At 66.9% G+C, this 19,134-nt stretch overlaps 2 protein-coding genes across 4 annotated transcripts in view; both read right to left on the bottom strand.

Moving 5' to 3' along the window:
- Positions 1-1,878: 1,878 nt before the first annotated feature.
- C2H8orf82 (chromosome 2 C8orf82 homolog) lies at positions 1,879-4,060 on the bottom strand. Its single transcript, XM_062568462.1, has 3 exons — positions 3,920-4,060; positions 3,588-3,636; positions 1,879-2,367 (listed from the first exon to the last, which is right to left on the bottom strand). Exons 1-3 carry the CDS (start codon positions 4,058-4,060, stop codon positions 1,907-1,909), a joined length of 651 nt encoding a protein of 216 aa, XP_062424446.1. The 3' UTR covers positions 1,879-1,906.
- A 3,902-nt stretch (positions 4,061-7,962) lies between these two features.
- ARHGAP39 (Rho GTPase activating protein 39) overlaps positions 7,963-19,134 on the bottom strand; it is a 157,201-nt gene continuing 146,029 nt past the window's right edge. For 2 of the 3 annotated variants that reach the window (XM_062570718.1, XM_062570719.1), the window contains 7 exons: positions 15,707-16,268; positions 12,466-12,558; positions 9,873-9,946; positions 9,349-9,548; positions 8,877-8,968; positions 8,310-8,479; positions 7,963-8,222 (listed from right to left, as the gene is read on the bottom strand). In XM_062570718.1, coding sequence (XP_062426702.1) covers positions 8,028-8,222; positions 8,310-8,479; positions 8,877-8,968; positions 9,349-9,548; positions 9,873-9,946; positions 12,466-12,558; positions 15,707-16,268 — 1,386 coding nt within the window. In that variant the 3' untranslated portion in view covers positions 7,963-8,027. The remainder of the gene's footprint in view (positions 8,223-8,309; positions 8,480-8,876; positions 8,969-9,348; positions 9,549-9,872; positions 9,947-12,465; positions 12,559-15,706; positions 16,269-19,134) is intronic. The other variant, XM_062570720.1, reaches the window with a different exon arrangement.

The following is a 19,134-nucleotide window of genomic DNA, read 5'->3' as shown; positions in this document are numbered from 1 at the left end:
CGCTCGCCTGGGTGTCAGGGCGCTGCTGCCCCCTCCGGAGGGGATCCCCGCCCTCCCCCCCCATCTCCTAGGGACACGGGAGCCCTCCCCGCTCCTGCCCCCCCAGAGGGGATCCTCGATCCCCCCCGTCTCCTAGGGACACGGGAGCCCTCCCCGCTCCTGCCCCCCTCCAGAGGGGATCCTCGATCCCCCCCGTCTCCTGGGGACAGCGGAGCCCTCCCCGCTCCTGCCCCCCCAGAGGGGATCCCCGATCCCCCCCGTCTCCTAGGGACACGGGAGCCCTCCCCGCTCCTGCCCCCCCAGAGGGGATCCTCGATCCCCCCCGTCTCCTGGGGACAGCGGAGCCCTCCCCGCTCCTGCCCCCCCCCAGAGGGGATCCCCGATCCCCCCCCGTCTCCTAGGGACACGGGAGCCCTCCCCGCTCCTGCCCCCCCCGGGTCCCTCATCGCCCTGCTCTGTCCCCGGGGCGGGTCTCCCCTTCGCCCTCCCGACCCCCCCCCCACACACCCCCCGGCGCCACCCGCTGCCCCAGGCCCGGCCCGCGGCCCCCGCCGTCCCCATGGCAACCGCGGCGGTACCTGCGGCGGCGCCGCCCGCCGCCATCCTGCCGCCGCTTCCGGGAGCCGAGCGGCGCCCGCCGATGACGTCATGGAGAGGCGCCGACCACCGAGCGAACGGCGCAGCCCGCACAGAGCGTCGCCAGGCGACGAGGGAGCCGCGGGCGGGCGGGCGGCGGCGCCGCAGGGCCCAGCCGCGCCCTGGAGGACCCCAAATCCCGGGGAGCCTAAACCTTGGGTCACGGGAGACCCTGGTCCCAGCGGAACCCAACCCCAAGGCCACGGGGGCCCTCAGCCTCCGGGAGCTAGTGGGGCCCCAAGCCCAAGGGACTCCAAACCCATGGTCGTGGGGCACCCCAAATCCGGGGGGCCCGGGGGAGCCAGAGCCCGAACCCCGAGTCACGGGGGACTCCCAAACCCAGGTCATGGGAGATCTCGAACCCAGGGACATGGAGCGACACTCAAACCTAGAGTCATAGGGGGCTCCAAACCCAGCAGAACTGGAGGGACCTCAAACACAGAGAGTCATGGAAATCCCCAAACCTGGGGAGGACATGGGGAGACCCCAACCCAGGGCAGACATATGGGGTCCCCAAGCATGGGTCATGGTGGAGGGAGGTCCTCAAACGCAGGAGGTCATGGGGGGAGGGCCCATACCCAGGGGGGGATGTGGGTGTCCCAGAATAGGGCATGTCATGGTGGTCCTCAAACCCAGGGGGACATGGCAGTCCCCAAACCTGCAGGAGATACAGAGAGACCCCATACCCAGGGAGGACATATGGGGTCCCCAAACGTGGAGGAGGTCCTCAAGCCCAGGAGGACACAGATGGGGGCCAGCACCGGTGGTGGTGGTGGGCACAACGGGGGTGTTTCAGAGCTCATGGGCGTTCCAACCCCAGGGCGGCCTGCGGAGAGAGGCCTCAGTGCCGACAACCCCCCCCCAACCGCTCCCACCTGCCCCCTCCCGACACCCCCAAAATCCCCCCTTGCTCCTCAGAGACGCGGCACCCGCAGCCCCGGTGCGCGGCGCTGGGAAGGTGCCAGATCCCCTGGTGCAGGCGGCGCCCTGCCCGGCTCGGCGCCCTCTGCTCCCATCGCTGCGCGCCGGGGGCTGCGGTGGTCCCGGTGCCGGGTCACAGGGGGGCAGCGCGAAGGTGCCGCCGGGGCGCCCCCCAGCCAGGGGTGCAACGGAGCTGCCGCCTCACCGGGGGGGCTCAAGGCCGTACCGTAACTCGCCGGGCGGCACGGGAGGGCACGCTCGGCACGGCGGAGCGGGGGGCCGGCGCCGGCGGGGTCACAGAACGGCGCCGCTCCGCGGGGAGACGGTTAAGGCGCTTTATACTCGTGGTTCACAGGCCGACGGCACCCGCGGCGTCGCCGGCGCGGATGAGGGGCACCAGCTCGTTGGTGAGGTCGTAGCGCCGGCCGCGCCAGGTGAAGTGGGTGGGCGGCTGCGCCGGGCCCCGGCGATACTCGAAGCAGGCGCTCCACTCGAAGGCCAGCGCCGACTTCACCAGCCCCACGCCGCCCGCCCTGGCCGGCGCCGGGTGGTAGAGGCGCCCGTTCTCGGGCAGCATGGCCAGCTGGGGCGGCTCGAAGGGCACGACGAGGCGGTCGCCCCCGCCGCAGTAGGACAGCAGCTCGGAGTCGCCCGGGCCGGGCAGCAGCTGGGTGAAGACGACGGGCCGGTCGTCGCAGCGGACGAAGTTGCGCTCGCGGCCGCAGGGCGAGACGTAGGGGAAGTCAGCCTCGTAGCGCCCGCTGCGGTTCCGCTGCAGCTGCTTGAAGAAGAAGGCGAGGAACTTCACGTCTGCGGAGGGCGGAGAGGGGCGTCGGCGCCGCGCCGGCTCCCGCCGGCCCCGCTCCCGGCCCCGCTCCCGGCCCGCCGAGGGCTCCCGGCCGCCCCGCACCACGACAGCTGGGGCACAGAGCTGCTCCCACTGCGGAGAACCGCTGTTTTGGTGGGACGCGGCCCCAGCGCCTCCCTCCGCTCGCGGCCTCGGGCAACCCCGATTTGCCTCCCTGGCGCAAGACGCAGCGGGAGGGAGGAGGGAAGCTCAGGAGCCGCTGGTACCGCTGGCAGAGGGAGGAGGAAAGCGCTGAGCGGCAGCGGCTTAGCAGAAGTCACCAAGCAGGGAAGAGCAAACAGAAGCTCTTAATAGCAAGAGCTGGAGCCGTGTAACTGCGCAAATGAAATTAATAGGCAAAAGGAGCAGCACCTTCCCTGTGCCTCTGGAAAAGCGCTCGGTGCAGCAAAGGGGTTTGGAAGGGAGCGCGGACGACAGCAGGCGGGAGCAGGGCCCGGCTTTTATAACCCAAATCCTGCGTTTCAGCTAACGGTGGAAACATCACTGCGTCTTAAAGCCCCTGTAGCCCCCTTTAGGCTCAGCGGGGGCTTCGCTGCAGCCTCTGACCGCCGGGGCCGATCAGCGAGGGAACAGCGGAGGAGGAGAGACCGCTGGGGCCGCCGCGGCAGGCTGAGCTGCACCCGCTGATCCCAGCGCCCGCCCTCGCCGCCGAGCCTGGCAAGGCCCGCAAACGGGGCGTCTCCCCACAGCCAGCCCCACAGATCAGCCCACCGGGGTTTTAAGACCCCGATTAAGGCTTACAGGCACAGCCTTTTAAAAGCAGCGTATGACGAGCATGGCTCTAGTGGAAGAAAAAAATCCCAGAGGTGGGCAAAGCAAGGGGGCTTTGGGGAATCAGAGGGCCCAGGCGTGGCCGGCAGCAGCGTGGGGGCAACGGTGCCAGAGCCACCCTGCCCGGCCCAGGGCTGCCAGGAGAAACCGCAATTTCCGCTGCTGCTGCAGGGCAGAGCCAAGCTGCTCGCCTTGGGCAGGGAGCAAGGAAAACGCTTCTGGGGGCACAAGCAGCGGACCACAACGCCGTGGCGCTGGGCTCTGCGCTGGGCGTCGCGACGACCGAACCCCTCTCTGCACCGCCAGCGCGTGGGGGCGGAAAGCGCGAGCCGGGCTCAGCGCGGCCCGCTCCCGGCCGCGGCGCCCGCGGGCAGAGCGCAGGCGACGTTACCTTTGAAGCAGGTGATGAAGTTCTTCACCTTGGTGTCGTCCAGGAAGAGCTGCGAAGCGAGACGGAGCCGCGTGAAGCCGGGCCGGGGGGCCGCCGCGGGAAGGGGGCCCTGAGCCTGGCCGCGGGGCAGCAGGGAGCGCCGGAGAGGGCGCTTCCCGGGCGGGGGGCGGGGGGCCCCCCAGGGCAGCAGCCAGGCGGCCGGGAGCCGAAGCCCGGGGGCTGCGGAGGCCAGGTCAACCCGGGGAAGAGCCCCGCGGCGGCGGCGGCGGCGCCGCCCCGGCCCGGCTGCCCCCGGCTCCCCCCCGGGCCCGGGCCCGGCCCCGGGGCGGCACCTGGCCCTGGTGGTCGATGTAGTAGAAGTACTCGCGGGTGCGCGGCGCCGGGCTCTGCCCCTGCCGGTAGCCGAGCCCGGGCCCCGCCGGGCCGCAGCCACCGGGCCGCAGCCGCAGCCGCAGCGCCGCCGCCAGCCGCATCCCCGCCGGAACCGGAAGCGGCGCCGGAACCGGAAGCGACGCCGGAACAGCTTCCCCCCCTCCGCCGGAAGCGGAAGCGGGGCGCGCCGGAAGCGGAACCGAGCGGACACGGGCCGGGGCGGCGCCTCGCGGCGGCCGCGGCCCCGGAGCGCCGAAACGCCCCCATGCCTCCCCCGTGGGCCGCGGCGCCCCCCATAGACCCCCTATACATCCCCTGAGGGCCCTGACACCCCCCATAGATTGCCCTATACATCCCGTATGGGCCCCGGCGCCCCCCACAGACCCCCTATATATCCCCTGTGGGCCCCGACACCCCCACAGATCGCCCTATACATCCTGTATGGGCCCCGGCACCCCCCACAGACTCCCTATACATTCCCCATAGACCCTAACACACCCCATAGAACCTCTATACATCTCTTAGATACTCGTCTCTAACCCCCTATACATCCGCTATGGACCCCGACACACCCCATAGACCCCGACACACCCCATAGACCCCTATATATCCCCTCTAGACACCAGTGCACCCCAGATAGCCCTTATGCATCCCTTTAGACCCCCATGCACCCCTACACATCCCCTATAGACTCCAGTTTACCCCAGACGTTCCCTATGCATCCCCGTAGACCCTCACGCACCCCAATAAACACCTTTCGTAGGCCTCAGTGCACCCCCAGGGCCCCCTGTGCATCCGTAGTGCACCCCAAATGTCCCCCCACAGTCCCTATTGATGCTAATGCATCCCAAAACACCCCCTATATATCCTAGACCTATAGACCCAGGTTCATCCCCATAGACCCCCTATACACCACCCATAGACCCCCAAACACACCCTATATGTCCCCGTAGATCCCTAGAATACCCCAACTTCCCCCATAGGCTGCCTATACATCTCCATAGCAACCCAATCACCCTCTGTACATCCCCATAGCACCCCCTATACATCCCCTATAGACCTCAGTGCACCCCCCAATGTACCCCATAGACCCCAGAGAATCCTCTTTACTCCCTCTGCACCCCTTACAGACTCCAGAACACCCCTTACACACCCCCTGTGCACCCCTATATATCCTGTATTAGCCCCAGTGCACCTCTATACAGCCCCAATGCACTCCCTTACAGCTCCTGTGCACCCCTATATATGCCCTATAGCCCACCTGTGCACCCTTATACACCCAGTTCACCCCTATATACCTCAATGCACCCATATACAGCTCTATAGACCTCCTATAATACCCTCCATTGGCATTGGGGAGGGGGGACCATATACAACCCTCCAAACGGCCCTACACAGCTCGTGTATTTGGGGGGACCGTATACAGACCCCTATAGAGCACGCACAGCTAGGAAGACCATGTAGAGACCCTTCTGTGGCCCTATACAGCTCACAGCACCAGCAGGGACCACATATGCACCCCTGTGCACCCTATAAAGCCTTCACGGTATTGGGCGGGCCGTACAGACACCCCTATAAGCTCTATAAATCTTGTGTGTTTTGGGGGGGGACCCATATACACCCACCTATACAGCTTGCATTGCCGGGAGGACCATACACCCCCCCCCCGGCCCTATGTCGCTTGCATGGGCTTGGAGGGACCATACACACCCCACAAGGCAGCCCTATACAGCCCGTGCAGTACAGCTGGGCCCCCAGCGCCAGCCCTATGGGCCCTATACAGCCTGCACCCCACAGCCCCCACTGCAACTTCTACATACCCCCCCCAAACACCCCCTATAAACCTCAGGGCACCCCGTATGCACCGCCGGGGGGGGGGGGGGGGCAGGCAGCTGTGTGGGGCCTGGCAGTGGCGCCCTGGCAGGTGCCCACACTCTGCTCCAGGGTTAACGGCGCGGGGCGGCACAGAGACGCCAGGCGGGGGGGGGGCAGTGGCCATATGTAGCTTTATTCACACAACATGGAGTCGCCTCTACATGTCCATGCGTCGTAATTACAGAGTTCGGGGGGCGGCGGCGCGCGGCGGCGCCCGCCCGGGGCGGCCCCGGCGAGGGCGGCGGGGGGCAGCGCGGCCGAGCCCCGCGCCGGGGCCCTCCCGCCGCCGTGCTGCTGGACCCTCCGCCGGGCCGCTTAGTGGTTTGGACTCGTTTTTTTTTTTTTTTTTAATTTATTTTTTAATCGTTTTAATAATAAATAAAAACTCAATTCTAAAAAAAAAAAAAAGGAAAAAAAGGAAAAAAATATATAAAACCCAAGGGGGAAAAAGAAAAAAAATATCAAGTTTACAACGGCGAGAACGCGATGCAGACGCCCAACCGTACAGCGCAGGGGACCCGGGCTGCGGGGCAACAGGGGCCGGCGGTGGCGAGCGTGTTTGAGAGAGGAGAAAAAAATCCGGCGGTGTATTTAAAGAAAAAAAAAAAGGGAGGGGAAAACATGGGGAAAAAGACCTTTTTTCTCTGTACAGCTTGCGTGGCGCCTCGGGGCCCCGGCGCGGCCCCGCTTCCCGCGCGGCTCGGCCGCCCGGCGGTGCCGCGAGCGCGCCGGCGCTCGAGCCACGACGGCCTCCGCCTCTCACGCTGTGCCGCCAGCGAACGGTCCTGGGCAACGTCCCTCGGCGCAGCTCTGCGCGCCCTTGGCGACCCCTCCCCGGGGCGCCCCGGCAGCCCCCGGCCCGGCGCTGCCGGCCCCCTCACCGGCCCCGAGCCGAAGGCACTTGCTCGCGGGAGACGCGGCGCCCGGCAGGGCCGGCGCGCGGGCTTCAGCCCTCCTCTCCCTGCCAGGGGCCGGGGGGAGCTTGCCAGGGCGGGACGGATCCTTCGGGGCTGGGTGGCGGTGGTGGGGCTGAGCGGAGGTGATGGGCGCCAGGATGGGTCCAGCAGGGCCAGGCGGAGGTGAGGGGTCTGGCAGGGCCAGGTGGCGCCAAGACGGGTCCAGCAGTGTCAGGTGGAGATGGTAGGTGGCACAACGGGACCAGCAGGGCCAGGCAGAGATGATGGGCACCAAGATCCATCCGGCAGGGCCAGGCGGAGACGATGGGCACCAAGATCTATAGATCCATCCAGCAGGGCCAGGCGGAGACGATGGGCACCAAGATCCATAGATCCATCCAGCACAGCCTGGTGGAGATGATGGGCACCAAGATCCATAGATCCATCCAGCACGGCCTGGTGGAGATGATGGGCACTGCAATAGGTCTGGCAGGGCCAGGTGGAGATGACGGGCACCAAGATTGGTCCAGCAGGGCCAGGTGGAGATGACGGGCACCTCGATGGGTCTGGTAGGGCCATGTGGAGATGATGAGTCCCAAGACAGGTCCAGCAAGGCCAGGTAGAGATAATGGGCACCAAAAAGGTCCAACTGGGCCAAGTAGAGATGACAGCTGCCGTGATGGTTCTTGCAGGTCCCGGCGGAGATGACAGTTGCCACGATGGGTCCAGCAGGACCAGCCAGTGCTGATGAGACAGGTCTGGTGTGGCCCGGTGGTGCTGCCAGGGCCCAGACGGTGACAAGACACGTCAGCTCTGAGCATGGGGAGCTGTGGCCTGGCTAGGAGAGGACGACGGTGCGTGGGGCTGGCGCCAGGACCCCTGCGCGAGCGCTCACCGCCGCAGGTGCCAGGGAGCGCAAATCCCCGCGCCAGCCGGTGACCGCCGGCCGGAGAGCGAGCAGGGGCAGGCCGGGGCGGGAGGACAGTCAGCGCGGAGACGCGCAGCGGGACGCGGGCCCCCGGCGCGGCGCCGCGGCCCCGGCGAGCCAGGGCTCCGGCAGCCCGGGCGCTGGTGCCTCCAGGCGCTCCTCCGCCTTTGCGCCGACTGCGGCCCTGGGGGCTCGGCTGGCCCCGGCCACCCGCTCCGGCCGGCGGGGAGGCGGGCAGCGAGACGGCCCCGCGGCCCGGGGAGGACGGGCCGCCGCGGGGCCCGGCTCGCGGCGCTCGGCCGGGTCGGGGCGCAGGGGAGAGGGGCGGCGGAGGCGGGACGCGGGTGCGGCTCCGAACCCCGCGCGCTGCTATAGGACGCCCTCCATGAAGCTGGTGTCGAGGTGCTGGATGAGCACCCGGATGAAGGACATCTCCTTGCGGGTGTTCTCGAAGATGATGCGCGGGTCGTCCGACTGGCAGCGCAGGCAGTTGGGGGCCATCACCATGGCCAGGTTATTGACGTCCATCTTGGTGACGGCCACGTTGGCCGGCTGCACGAACACCTGGGGAGAGGAGGGCGGCGGTGACGGCCGGGCCCCCGCGGGGACGGCGGCCGCTCGGCGAGGTCCCCCGCGCCCCCGTGGCCTCACCTGCAGGAAGCGGATGAGGTAGCACAGCACCATTTTGTTGATCCTGGGCAGAGAGTGGACGACAGCGATGGCCGCCTCGGGGTTCTCGTAGTGGGTGATGCACTGCTCGTAAAACTCGTGCGGGATCAGCGGCTCCTCCAGCTCCCGGTACCACAGCTTCAGCAGGGAGGCTGCGGGGGCGGAGCGGGGCCGTGAGCCGCCGGGCGCGGAAACGGCCGGCGCGCGGCACCGGCTCCCGCCGCGGCCGGCGCCTCCTCCAAGGCCCAGGGGCAGCGGGGAAAACCGGCGGGCAGGACGCGGGCATGGCCTGGAGGGGACCCCGGCACCCGCGGGACGTGGGGCCGTCGGAAGATGTGTGGGGACCCCAAAAGGCACGTGGGTGCAGGGGGCAATGGGAGGTGCCGTGGAGGCGAGCTCCGCCGAAGGCTACCAGGGAGAGAGCCATCGCCTAGGGACGCCCCGGGGCCACCAGCGGTCACTGGGCTCCGTCCCGCTCTCCGCTTCCTTCCCCGTCCAGCCCCACAGCGGAGGGGCCCCGGCGGCCACCCGCCCGCGCCGCCTCCTCACCGGGAACGTGAGGGTCCTCCAAGCCCGTGGGGATCTTCCACTGATCCACCTGCAGCTTGAGGGCGTTGACTTCGTCGATGTCCCCGGGGACCCTGCGCAGGAGACACGCGTCAGGGGCGCGGGGACGAGCCGCGCCGCTCCCACGGCGAGGGCGAGAGCCCCGGGGTGCGCGCGGCGCTCAGGAGGAGCCGGGGCCACGTTAGGGACCCCGTCCCAAAACCACAACCCCGGGGGGACGGGGCAGCCTGCGGCGAGCGGGGGACGGGGACGGGGCAGCGCCCGAGCCCCCGGCGGGCCACGGGGCAGAGCAGGGGCCGCCGCGGGAAGGGGCTCGCTGCGGCGACACGAGCGACCCTGCCGCCGGGAAACCCGGCGCCCCGGGGCCGGGAGAGCGGCCGGGGAGGCCCGGGGCAGATCCCGGGCGCCCCGCGGCCCCCGTTTGCCCGGGAGGACGCTCGGGCCGTGCCGGTACCTGAAGATGCCCTCAGTCTGGTCGCCGTTGAGCGCCAGCACCTCCTCGGAGAGGCGGGTCTGCACCCAGGGCAGCTGCCGGTCCGGGTAGCGCTCCTTCTGCATGTTGATGATGTCCTGCAGGGAGCTGCCGAACATGGAGGGGTTGAACACGGCGTTCTTGGCGTGCCGGATCTCCTCGATGTTCGGCTTCTTCAGGCCCTGCGGGAGACAGGAGGGGCAGTGCGGCGGCGCGGGGCGAGGCGGCCGGCCGGAGCCCGCGTGCCGCGCCGTGCCGCGCCGTGCCATGCCGCGCCGCGCCGCCCTGCCCGCGCCCAGGAGCGCGCAACGACCCTCCCGACCGCGCAGCAGCCCTGGCCGCCGCTCCAGCGCACGGCAAACGCCGAGCTCCGGGAATCAGCCCGCACCCGGGGCGCTTTATTCAACGGCGAGTTAGCGGCAGCGACGGTCCGGGCAGCCGCGCGCCGGGCAGAGCCGCGGGACAGCGGGGAGCGGGGAAGGAGGCCGCGAGGGGCCGGACGCTACCTTCTTGGCTCCCGTCAAGGCCGCTTTCTGGAGCTTGTTGTAACAGTACTTGGCGTAAGTGCTTATTGCCACCCCTGCGGGAGAGAACAGAGCAGCGAGTCAGCGCCGGGCAGAGGCGTCCCGCCGCCGCTCCCGCGCCTCCTCCGGCCGCGGGAAGCTTTGCACCCCTAAAGAGTCCACCTCGGCGCGTCCCGGCTTCGCCCTGCACCGGGGAAGGGGGCGACGCCGTGCCCCGGCTCCGGCAACGCGATTAAACGTGGACGCGGGCGGCACGGCGCAGCTGACGGAGCCCACGGAGCCGCCGACTCCCCGTCGCGGGAATGGGTGGCCACCACCGGTGACAGGACGCTGGCAGAAGAAGACCTCCACTGGCCACGCCGAGGTCCCCGCCGCCTCCTCCGCTGCCAAAGCCCCGTTAGGGGGGGAAAGGCTTTTCAGTCCAATGCTAGTGCCGCGGCCTCCCGGGAGCGCGGAGCGGAGGGATCCGGAGGCTGGAGGGACGGCGGGTCCCAGCAGGACCTCCCGGGAGCTGGCGGCGCTCACGGCCACCCGCTAAATTCTTGCAGGAGCCTTTTTTTAAAAAAAGGTGAAAAACGGGGCTGGGGCGAGCCTGGCCAGCAGCCTGCAATCGGACGCTCGAGCTCGGCGCAAGGTGGGTTCGCAGCACGGGACCCTCCGGGAAAAGCGGCTCCGCTTAGCTGGACGGCCAGAGCCCGCCTGGGCCTCCTCCCTCGCCCGGCTGCGTGCTCCGGCCCGGCGCGCCACGGCAGGGCCCGCTCCCGGGGCTGCGGGTCTTCGATCCGAGCCGGGCCCTCCTCTCCCGGCGCGCGTTTCCGAGCGCGGCGCCAGGCGCGCCGGGAGCCGCCGTGGCTCCGTCTCCACGCCCCTGCGGGGCCGAGCGGGGGACGCCGGGAGTCCCCGCAGAGTCCGGAGGCGACCCGGGCGCCGCGGGGAGCGACAGCTCATCCCCTTACCTGCTCCCGGGCGGCGGGTTTTCGGCAGCTCCAGCCGACGCGCGGCGGCGGGGGCCGCGCCGTGGGACCCTCCCGGCGCCCTAGCGCGGCGCGGGGCAGTTCGCCCCCGACCGCACGAGCTAAGGGACGTCGGCTAAGCCGGCAGAGGAGCTGCCGGGCGCACCGCGGCGCGGGGGGCGGTCGCGCTGCAGGCGGCTCTCGGCGCCGCGGAGCGGCCGAGCCACGCGCTGCCCTGTTTGCATTTCCTCGCTCCGGGCAAAATCCCCGGGGACCAGGCTGGAAGCGTAGTTTCTTCCTATTTCGTTCTGTGTCTGCACGAAGGGAGGAAGAAAAGCGCTTCTGGAGAGGAGTCGGAGCGGCGGCGCTGCCTCGGCGTGAGAGCGCGGGCTCCTCCGGCGTCCCAGCGCCCCGGGCATCCTCGATCAGAGCCACGCGTGCGGGGACACCTGGGGCCCTCTGCCTTTCCCTCCGTCCCCAACGCTATCGTCCGCGCCCGGAGCAGCGGACACGTCGGGGCTCCGAAAGCCGAGCCCCGGGGGTCTCCGGGCGGAGGGCGCTCTCCGGGCGGCGCGATCCCGAAGCCGCTCTCCTGCTCTTGCACGCCGGGAGGGCGCTGCCGGAGGCGGGCTCGTCCCGCCGCCGCCGGGCTGAGCCCGAAGCCCCGAGCGGGCCCAGCAGCTCCGTCAGAGCCTTTCCGCCTTCAGGGCCCGGCGAGCGGCAACCCGCGACGCGCGTGGCTCAGCTCTGCCGCGCTCCGGCCGGCTCCGCGGGAAGCCGATTGCTTCCAAAGGCAGGGACCCTCCTGGCGTGCAAGCGTGCCCGAGCACGGAGCCGGGAGGAAGAGCGAGCCCGGGAGGGAGAGCGTGGCCAGCTGCTCCCCGGTGCTGCTTTGCGGCCAGGCCAGCAGGTCCCTGGCCCGGCCCAGTCAAACCCAGGATGCTCGAGTGGTTTCACCCGGGACCCTCTGCCCCCACCGGCTTCGCCTCCTGCGCTTCCCAGCGCCCCTCCGGTCCCTCTTCCCATCTCCGGCAGGTTTCTCCTTGGAGACGGACTCTGCTCTACGGGTTCCCAGCTTGGCGAGGGGGGGAGCAAAACCCCCGACGCGGAGACTGCCAAGGGAAGGGGGGCAGCTGCCCCTCGCGCAGCCCGGGGGGTCCCCGCTGCGCCCGGGGACCCCTGCGCCCCGATGGGGTGAACCCGCCAGCGCGCGGCGGGCGCCGGCCTGAGCAGCGTCTGCTCCTCTAAGCGGCTCCGGTTGATCAAATTCCCGCCCCCCCCCGCTAATCAGCCCGTTAAACACGTCCTTCCCAAGCAGGTGCGAAACAAGGACCCCCCTGAGCCGCTTCGCCCCGCGGGACGGCGCGGCCGGGTGCCGCCCCCGCGCGAAGCCGTCGCCCGGGGGGCTCGTCGCCCGCCGCCGCCAGCCCTCTCCCGGGCTCCGGCCCGGCCGCCCGCTCCCCTGCCCGCCCCCGGCGAAGCGAAGCCCCTTGAAGCGTTCGGGGAGCGAAGAGAGCCGAAGCGGAGCTGGGGGTAGGGAGGGATGAAAGGCCGAGAAGAAGCAGGTTTGCGACTAGGGCTAAGAGAAGGAGGCACCAAGCGAGCGGTGGCACGGCCCCTACCATCGTGCTCTTCGATATAGGGCTTGGGTTTCTTTCGCAATTTGGACTTCTTCTTACTGTTCCTTTCCAGGAGCTCTTTAATGTGCTGTGTCACTGGGAAACAAAAAAGCGAGGAAGACAACAAGGATGGAACAAAAGAAAAAAAAATGGCCGAGGGAGGGGGACGGGGCGGGGGACGGGGCGGGAGCCCGGCTTCCGGATCGCCCGGCGGGCACCGGGAGGGGGGCGGACGGATGGACGGACGCTTGGCGCCGGGCTTTCGCCGCTGGCGCACCGAATCCAGCACCGACGGCGGCGGCCGAAAGCAGCCGAGCTTCGGCCACCTCCCCGCGGAGCCAGGCAGCAGGATGGGGCTGGGGCGGGCAGCCGCAGGCCTGGAGCAGGGTGACGGTCTCGCCGGCCGGGGGCACCCCGGGCTGCGCTCCTCCCGGAGCGGAGGGACGCTCGGGACGCCGAGGTGGACGGAGGGGAGCGCGCCCCGCCGCCGGTGCCCGTCGCGCCCCCGGCCTGCGCCCGCCGGGACCCGGGAACAAGCGTCCCTCTGTGTCCTGCCCGGCCTCCCCCCCGCGCGGGGCCGGGGCCGGGGCCGGCTCCGGCGGCGCCGGGCGGACAAGGGAAGGGCTTTGTCCCCGCCGCGGGGAGCCGGCGCCGCGGGCTGCCCGCTGCCGCCGCGAGCCTTCGCGCAACCCGCGGGATGGGCAAGTCCACCCGCCGGAGCCCGCTGCTCCGCGCGGGGCCGGGGCTCGCCGCACGTCCCTGCCTGGCCCCGGGCAGCTGAAGGGCACTGGGACGTGTCCCCAGGGTCGTGCAGGCTCCATCCCTCGGACTGATCCGCAGCACCGTTGAGGTTGGGAGGCACCTCTGGAGATCATCTAGTCCAACCCTCTGCTCAAGCAGGGTCACCTAGAGCAGGTTGCCCAGGACTGTGTCCAGATGGCTTTTGAATGCCTCTAAGGATGGAGACACTGCCAAAGTTGCCTGGACAAGGGCACTCGCACCTGCAAACCCTTCGAGCCCCAAGACCCAGGAGCCCCATCCTCCTCCGGGTCCTCCACCACCCCTGGAGAGACAGGACATTACAGCCGTGCCCTGCACTCTCACCTCTCTGCCCTAGCTCAGCGCAGCATCCAGGCAGAGCAGATGATCCCAAAGAGGAGAAAAAGCTCTTCTAAGAGTTCACGTCCTCTGTAGCCTCCTCCCCTCTCTGGGGCATCTTCCTGCAGACGCCACCGGCTTGCACAGCATGGGACCTGCGGGCCCAGCAGTGTCCTTGCCAGGGGCCACCAGGCTGCGGCAGCGGGGACAACCCTAACTGTGAAACCGTCACCCCGCGGGAGAGACTCCAGTAGCAAGATTTTGGGCAGAAGGAGCCTTGCTGACCGTCTTATCTCATCTTCTGCCTCACTTGCTGAGACTCCGTCCCCATTGCATCTACTGAGCCCTTCCAGGGTGGTGGGAGAAACTCGAATTCGGTTCAGCGGGGGACCACTCTCGCGGCCAGGGTCGCCCACCACGCCTCCCGGCTGCACGCGCTCCCTTTCCCCCCTCCGCCCGCACCCGCGGGGACGCGGCGCCTCTCCCCCCGTGCACGCTCGCGCCAGACTTCCCGGAGAGGAGACCGTGCCCCCCGCGGCGGTGCACCGCGGCAGCGGTCCCCGGAGCCCCGCCGCTCCCGGGCCACGTGTCCTTGTTGCTCGCCCCTAAAACTCCACGTGGCCTCGGCACCTTTGAGTCCTTGCCACCTGCCCTGCCGCAGCCACGTGCGCCCCGCGACGTCTCTTGGACTTTCTGCTCAACAACCGAAAATAAAAGCCTGACGCTGGCAGCGGCCCGAGTAAGGAGATGCAGGCTGTGGCTGCGGAGCTGGACAGCGTGGACGTGGAGGAGGGATGACTCCTGCGCTGCCGTATTGCACATGATGTCTCTAGGGAAATGCCACGTTCTCCGGGTCAGAACCGAAGCCCGGCAGGCCGAGGGGGTCTTCAAAGACACCTGCTCCCGCTGGCACAGCAGGGACAGCAAGCGTGCAGAGCGGGAGCTCGCGCCAGCCCGCTGCAAACGTTGCACTAAGTTTTCCCGACCTCGTCTTCTCCTACCGCCACCACCTCAACACTCGTCGTGGAGTCCCTGCAAACGTACTCCAGCCCGAGCAGCGTCAGGTTTACTGCTGTGCTGCTCCGGGCGAGTCCAGCACGGTGCTTACGGCATTCGGCAACAGCCGTGCGTCGCAGAGACGGAGCACCGACAGCTGACTGCTGCAGCACGGTTCGGTCCGGGAAAGGGACTCTTAAAACCAGCCCTACGGGATTTCACTGCTTTGGGATCGCATGGAGCCTGATTCATAGTTTTTCTAACACACAGCTGCTTGACAAGCCAGCACAAGCTGCTTGTGCCTGCAGGACCCCTGCTCCGGGGAGCCGCGAGCGCGCCGGATGGAGCTGTGCAGGAGCTAGCTCTGCCGCAACGGCTGCAGCTGCAGCGGGACGCGGCGCCGGTCCCGGCTCCCCCAAAGCACGCGGAGCCGAGGACGCTCTGCTCTTTCTGCGCCTGCCGCGCCGAGCCACGCCAAGAGCCCACGGCCCTGCAACGCCCCTGCCAGCCTCCGAGCACAAGCAAGGGTGGGAGAAGCGGGGGTTTGGCAGGGAAGACTCAACCGCCTGCCACCGACGGACACCTGGATCACTTCGACTCTCTGAATCCACGTGTTAATTTAGTGATATTCAGCATTTCCCCTGGGAACTGTGGTGTGCTAGCAAGGGAAGCCCAACCACCCCAAACGGGCTCCTCCAAGCTGGCACCCGCATGTGAGAGCAGAGCCCAAACCACCTAGCAAACATGCAGGCAATGGACATCACTGGAAGTGAGTGAGATGCAGAGCTCTGCTCACTTGCAAGCCTCCCTAGGAGGGATGTGTGCCCAGGAGCACGGCGGTGCCACGGAAATGCCAGGCTGAGCTCAGCAGTGCTCTCGCTCGTGTACGCTGCTGCGCTGCCACCAGGCCTTCTGTGAGGGTGTCAAAACTCATTTTACGTTGGGTGTCATGCTGGATTTCTGTGCGCCAGAGAGGAAAGGCCAGTGCTAACGCCAGGATCACGTTCACCAAGTCCCCAGGCAGGTTACTCACAAGGCTTTGGCCCATGTCTCAGCAAGGACACAATGCACATGAATGCAAAGGGGAGGGAAAACAAAATGGGTTGCAACGTCAGCAGGAGCAAAGCCATTGCAGTGGTTTCTCTCTTACCTTTCGTGTCATTCACCGGATCCATGTGCCTGTAAATATATCCTTCTAGATAGGAATGGAATTTGGGAGTGGGTGGGAAAAAGGCCAGACAAATGGCCATGAGCTCCCAGCCCCGGGCCAGGCTCTCGTAACGGAAGTTCTCAGTGGTCTGCCGGCACAGCTGGATGTAGAGCTCATCTCGCAGGCCCTGCATGCTCCAGCCTTTGGTGGCGATCTCCAAGGCCACGTTGAGTTGGTCCGTCTTGGCCCGCCGGTCCCCCATGTACATCTGAATCAGTTTAAATATCTCGCACGCCTCCTTCTTGACGTTGCGGTCGTTGGTCATGATCATGGGTTTCTTGATGGACTCGCTGCTCCAGGCTAGCATGTTGGCGATGGACACCTTCCGCCGGAAGAGCCCTTGGGTGTGCTTGTTGAAGTGCTTGGAAGCCCAGTTCTCAATGTCCGTCTCTGAAGAGGGCTTGCGCAGGTTGAAGGTGGGGAAGACACAGCTGGCGCTAGGCATCATGTTCCTGTTCTGTCTGCTGCTCTCGAACTGGGCACAGGCGCCGAGATCCTCCGACTAAGAAACAACAGCCAGACAAGTCAGTGTTACTAACGGCACAGTCCAGCCAGAATCCTTGCATATCGCGAACGAATCAGTTGTCACCGCGTTGAAAGGCCACCCAACGCTCGCACCAAGAAGTGCATCCTCTCTCGAGAGCTGCTCATAAATCACATCACAGCAAACAACACTGCCGTGGAGAGCCACGGTCGCGAGTGGAGCGCTCCAGCAGCCCCACACCACCAGCCGAGGAGGCGCACGGCACCAATTACCACCGGGAGGGAGCGGATCGGGGGACAATCAGTGAAACCACCCAAAAGCCAATGTGTCGGACTCCGCTCATGCCCGGCACCCTGGTCGTTCAAGCTTTGTAATGATGCACAAAGCAGCTCGTAACTGCTAATAGCTGCAGTAACAGAGAGTTTTTCTCCACGTGGGCAGCAAAGGCAGGCAAGTAGCATGAAACCACCTCTGGTTCCCCAAGTCACTGGGACACGTGTCGCAGGGCACCGCTAGCAGCTGTGTTGGTCTATCCGCCTTGGGTGCTCAGCTGCGAGGGGATGCACTTACCTGTACTAGACCCCCTATAACCTGCTCTCCACGGAGCCACATCTGGGCATGGTCTTCCAACATCCACATGCGCAGGGGAAAAGAGGCTTGTGGCCTGCACGACTTGGATTGAGTAACAACAAGTCCAAGCCTGGGACAGCCTTCTCCCACCTTTGGAAGCTGGCTACCATGCTGGGCCGGGCTGGCCACATCCACCAGAAACAGGCTGGACCCACAGCAGGGTCCAGCAGGGTCACCTACAGCATGTTGGACAGGGTCGCATCCAGGCAGTCCTTGAAGATCTCCACAGAAGGAGACTCCACAGCCTCTCTGGGCAACCTGGTCCAGGGCTCTGCCACTCTCACAGGGAAGAAATTCCCCCTCATGTTCAGGCAGAACTTCCTGTGCTTCAATTTCTGCCCATTGCCTCTTGTCCTGTCACACGGGGCAACTGAAAAGAGTTTGTCCCCGTCCCCTTGACACCCTCCCTTCAGGTACTTGTACACACTGATCAGATCCCCCCTCAGGCTTCTCTTCCCCAGGCTGAACAGGCCCAGCTCTCGCAGCTGATCCTTGTAGGGCAGGTGCTCCAGCGCTGTGATCATCCTCGTAGCCCTACGCTGGACTCTCTCCAGTAGCTCCATGTCTCTCTTGTCCTGGGGAGCCCAGAACTGGACACAGGACTCGAGATGAGGCCTCCCCAGGGCTGAGCAGAGGGGCAGCATCCCTCGACCTGCTGGCAACACTCTTCCCAATGCACCCCAGGAGACCATTGGCCTTCTTGACCACAAAGGCACATTGCTGGCTCATGGTCAACCTGTCACCCACCAGCACTCCCAGGTCCTTCTCTGCAGAGCTGCTCTCCAGCAGGTCAGCCCCCAGCTTGTCCTGGTGCCCAGGGTTATTTCTCCCCAGGTGCAGGACTCTGCACTTGCCCGTGTTGAACCTCATGAGCACATTCGTATCCCATCTCAGCAGGCCTGATGAAGCTGATGGGACACGACAAGTCCTTGCAGGCAGAGCCGTGCTGGAGCGAATTGAGACATGCAGTGAAGAAGGGGGCATTGGCTCGTGGATGACTGCAGAGCCTTCTGCAAATCCCCAGGAGCAGCGTCCACGGAGGACCAGAGCAGAGGGGCAGCCTGACAGTGGCAGAGCAACGGCAGGGGATGCCAGGAAAGAAGTTGAACCTGCATCTCCAACACCTGATCTACACCTGAATGCTCCTGAGATGCATGAGCTCCACAAGCAATGAGAGGTTTCCAGAAGGAGGTTCTCTAGCCAGAGCTGCGCAGCCCAGTCGAGACTACCACCGCAGCAAGCCCCAGCCTGTTTGCCAGCAGCACAACAAACAGAAGGTCCCTGCCAAAGCGTCTAAAGGCACATTGCGTGCCTGGACTGGAGTAAAAGCTCGTGCAGGTCACGAGTGCAGACGGCGTGCTGGGCCAGGTGTCCCCCAGGGCCGCGCTCCCCGGTCGCGGGCTGGCAGCAGCAAACCGCTGCGGACTCCCGCCCGAGCCCAGCGCGCCGCCCAGCCGTGCCCGCGTGCCGGGAGCGGAGCAGAGCCCTCCACGAGACGCTGCTGGCCCACGGGAGTGTGCAAGAGCACCGGGCGAAGCCGACCGCACCGCCCCGCAATTAAGGAGGCTCCGTGGGGTCTCCACCCTTGGGGATATTCAAACCCGCGCGTTTCCCCGCGCGCTGCCTCCAGCGGGCTGCCTCCGTCCTCTGCTCTCCGGGTGCCCCGCGAAGAGCAGCAATTATTCCGGGGAGTTGCACAGGCAGGAAAACACGATCGGTCCTTTGCTGTTAGTGCCGATACGCAATTAGCTTCAGCCCTAATTAACAAAGTCCTAAATGAACTTGGGGAGAGGCAGAGCCTGGAGCTAAAACGTGGGGAGGAACAGTGGAGCGTTAAGGCCGGCTCGCCACGACCGCGCGGCACGGCCTTGCTGCCTGCCGCCGAGCGCCTCGGGAAGCGTTCCAGCCCGGCTCCCAAAAGCCAACGTTTGCAAGCCGGGCGCGGGCACGGCACTGGCTGAACGGTCCTCGAGCCGTGGGGGGAGAGGGGAGACGGCAGGCGCCGGCTGGGCTGTTTTGCTCCCGTTTTCTTCTTTATTTCTGTTGTATCTTGCGACCGCAGGCAGGACAAGGAGCATCTCTTCTTCCCTCGGCACGAAACACGTACCTAGGGCTGGTTGGAGGTTTGCTGCTCTCCGCAAACAGCCTGAAAGGCAGGCTGATGTTTGAACCAGTATTTACGCTTCCCCGGCTGATCGAGGCGGGTGGGAAGGCAAATTAAAGCCACGCAACAAGTTTTTGGCATGATAAACAT

Source organism: Rhea pennata, chromosome 2, assembly GCF_028389875.1.
Source record: "Rhea pennata isolate bPtePen1 chromosome 2, bPtePen1.pri, whole genome shotgun sequence".
Lineage (NCBI taxonomy): Eukaryota > Metazoa > Chordata > Aves > Rheiformes > Rheidae > Rhea > Rhea pennata.
The sequence above is the reverse complement of the archived record's forward strand: the minus strand, read 5'-3'. Positions and strand labels throughout refer to the sequence as shown.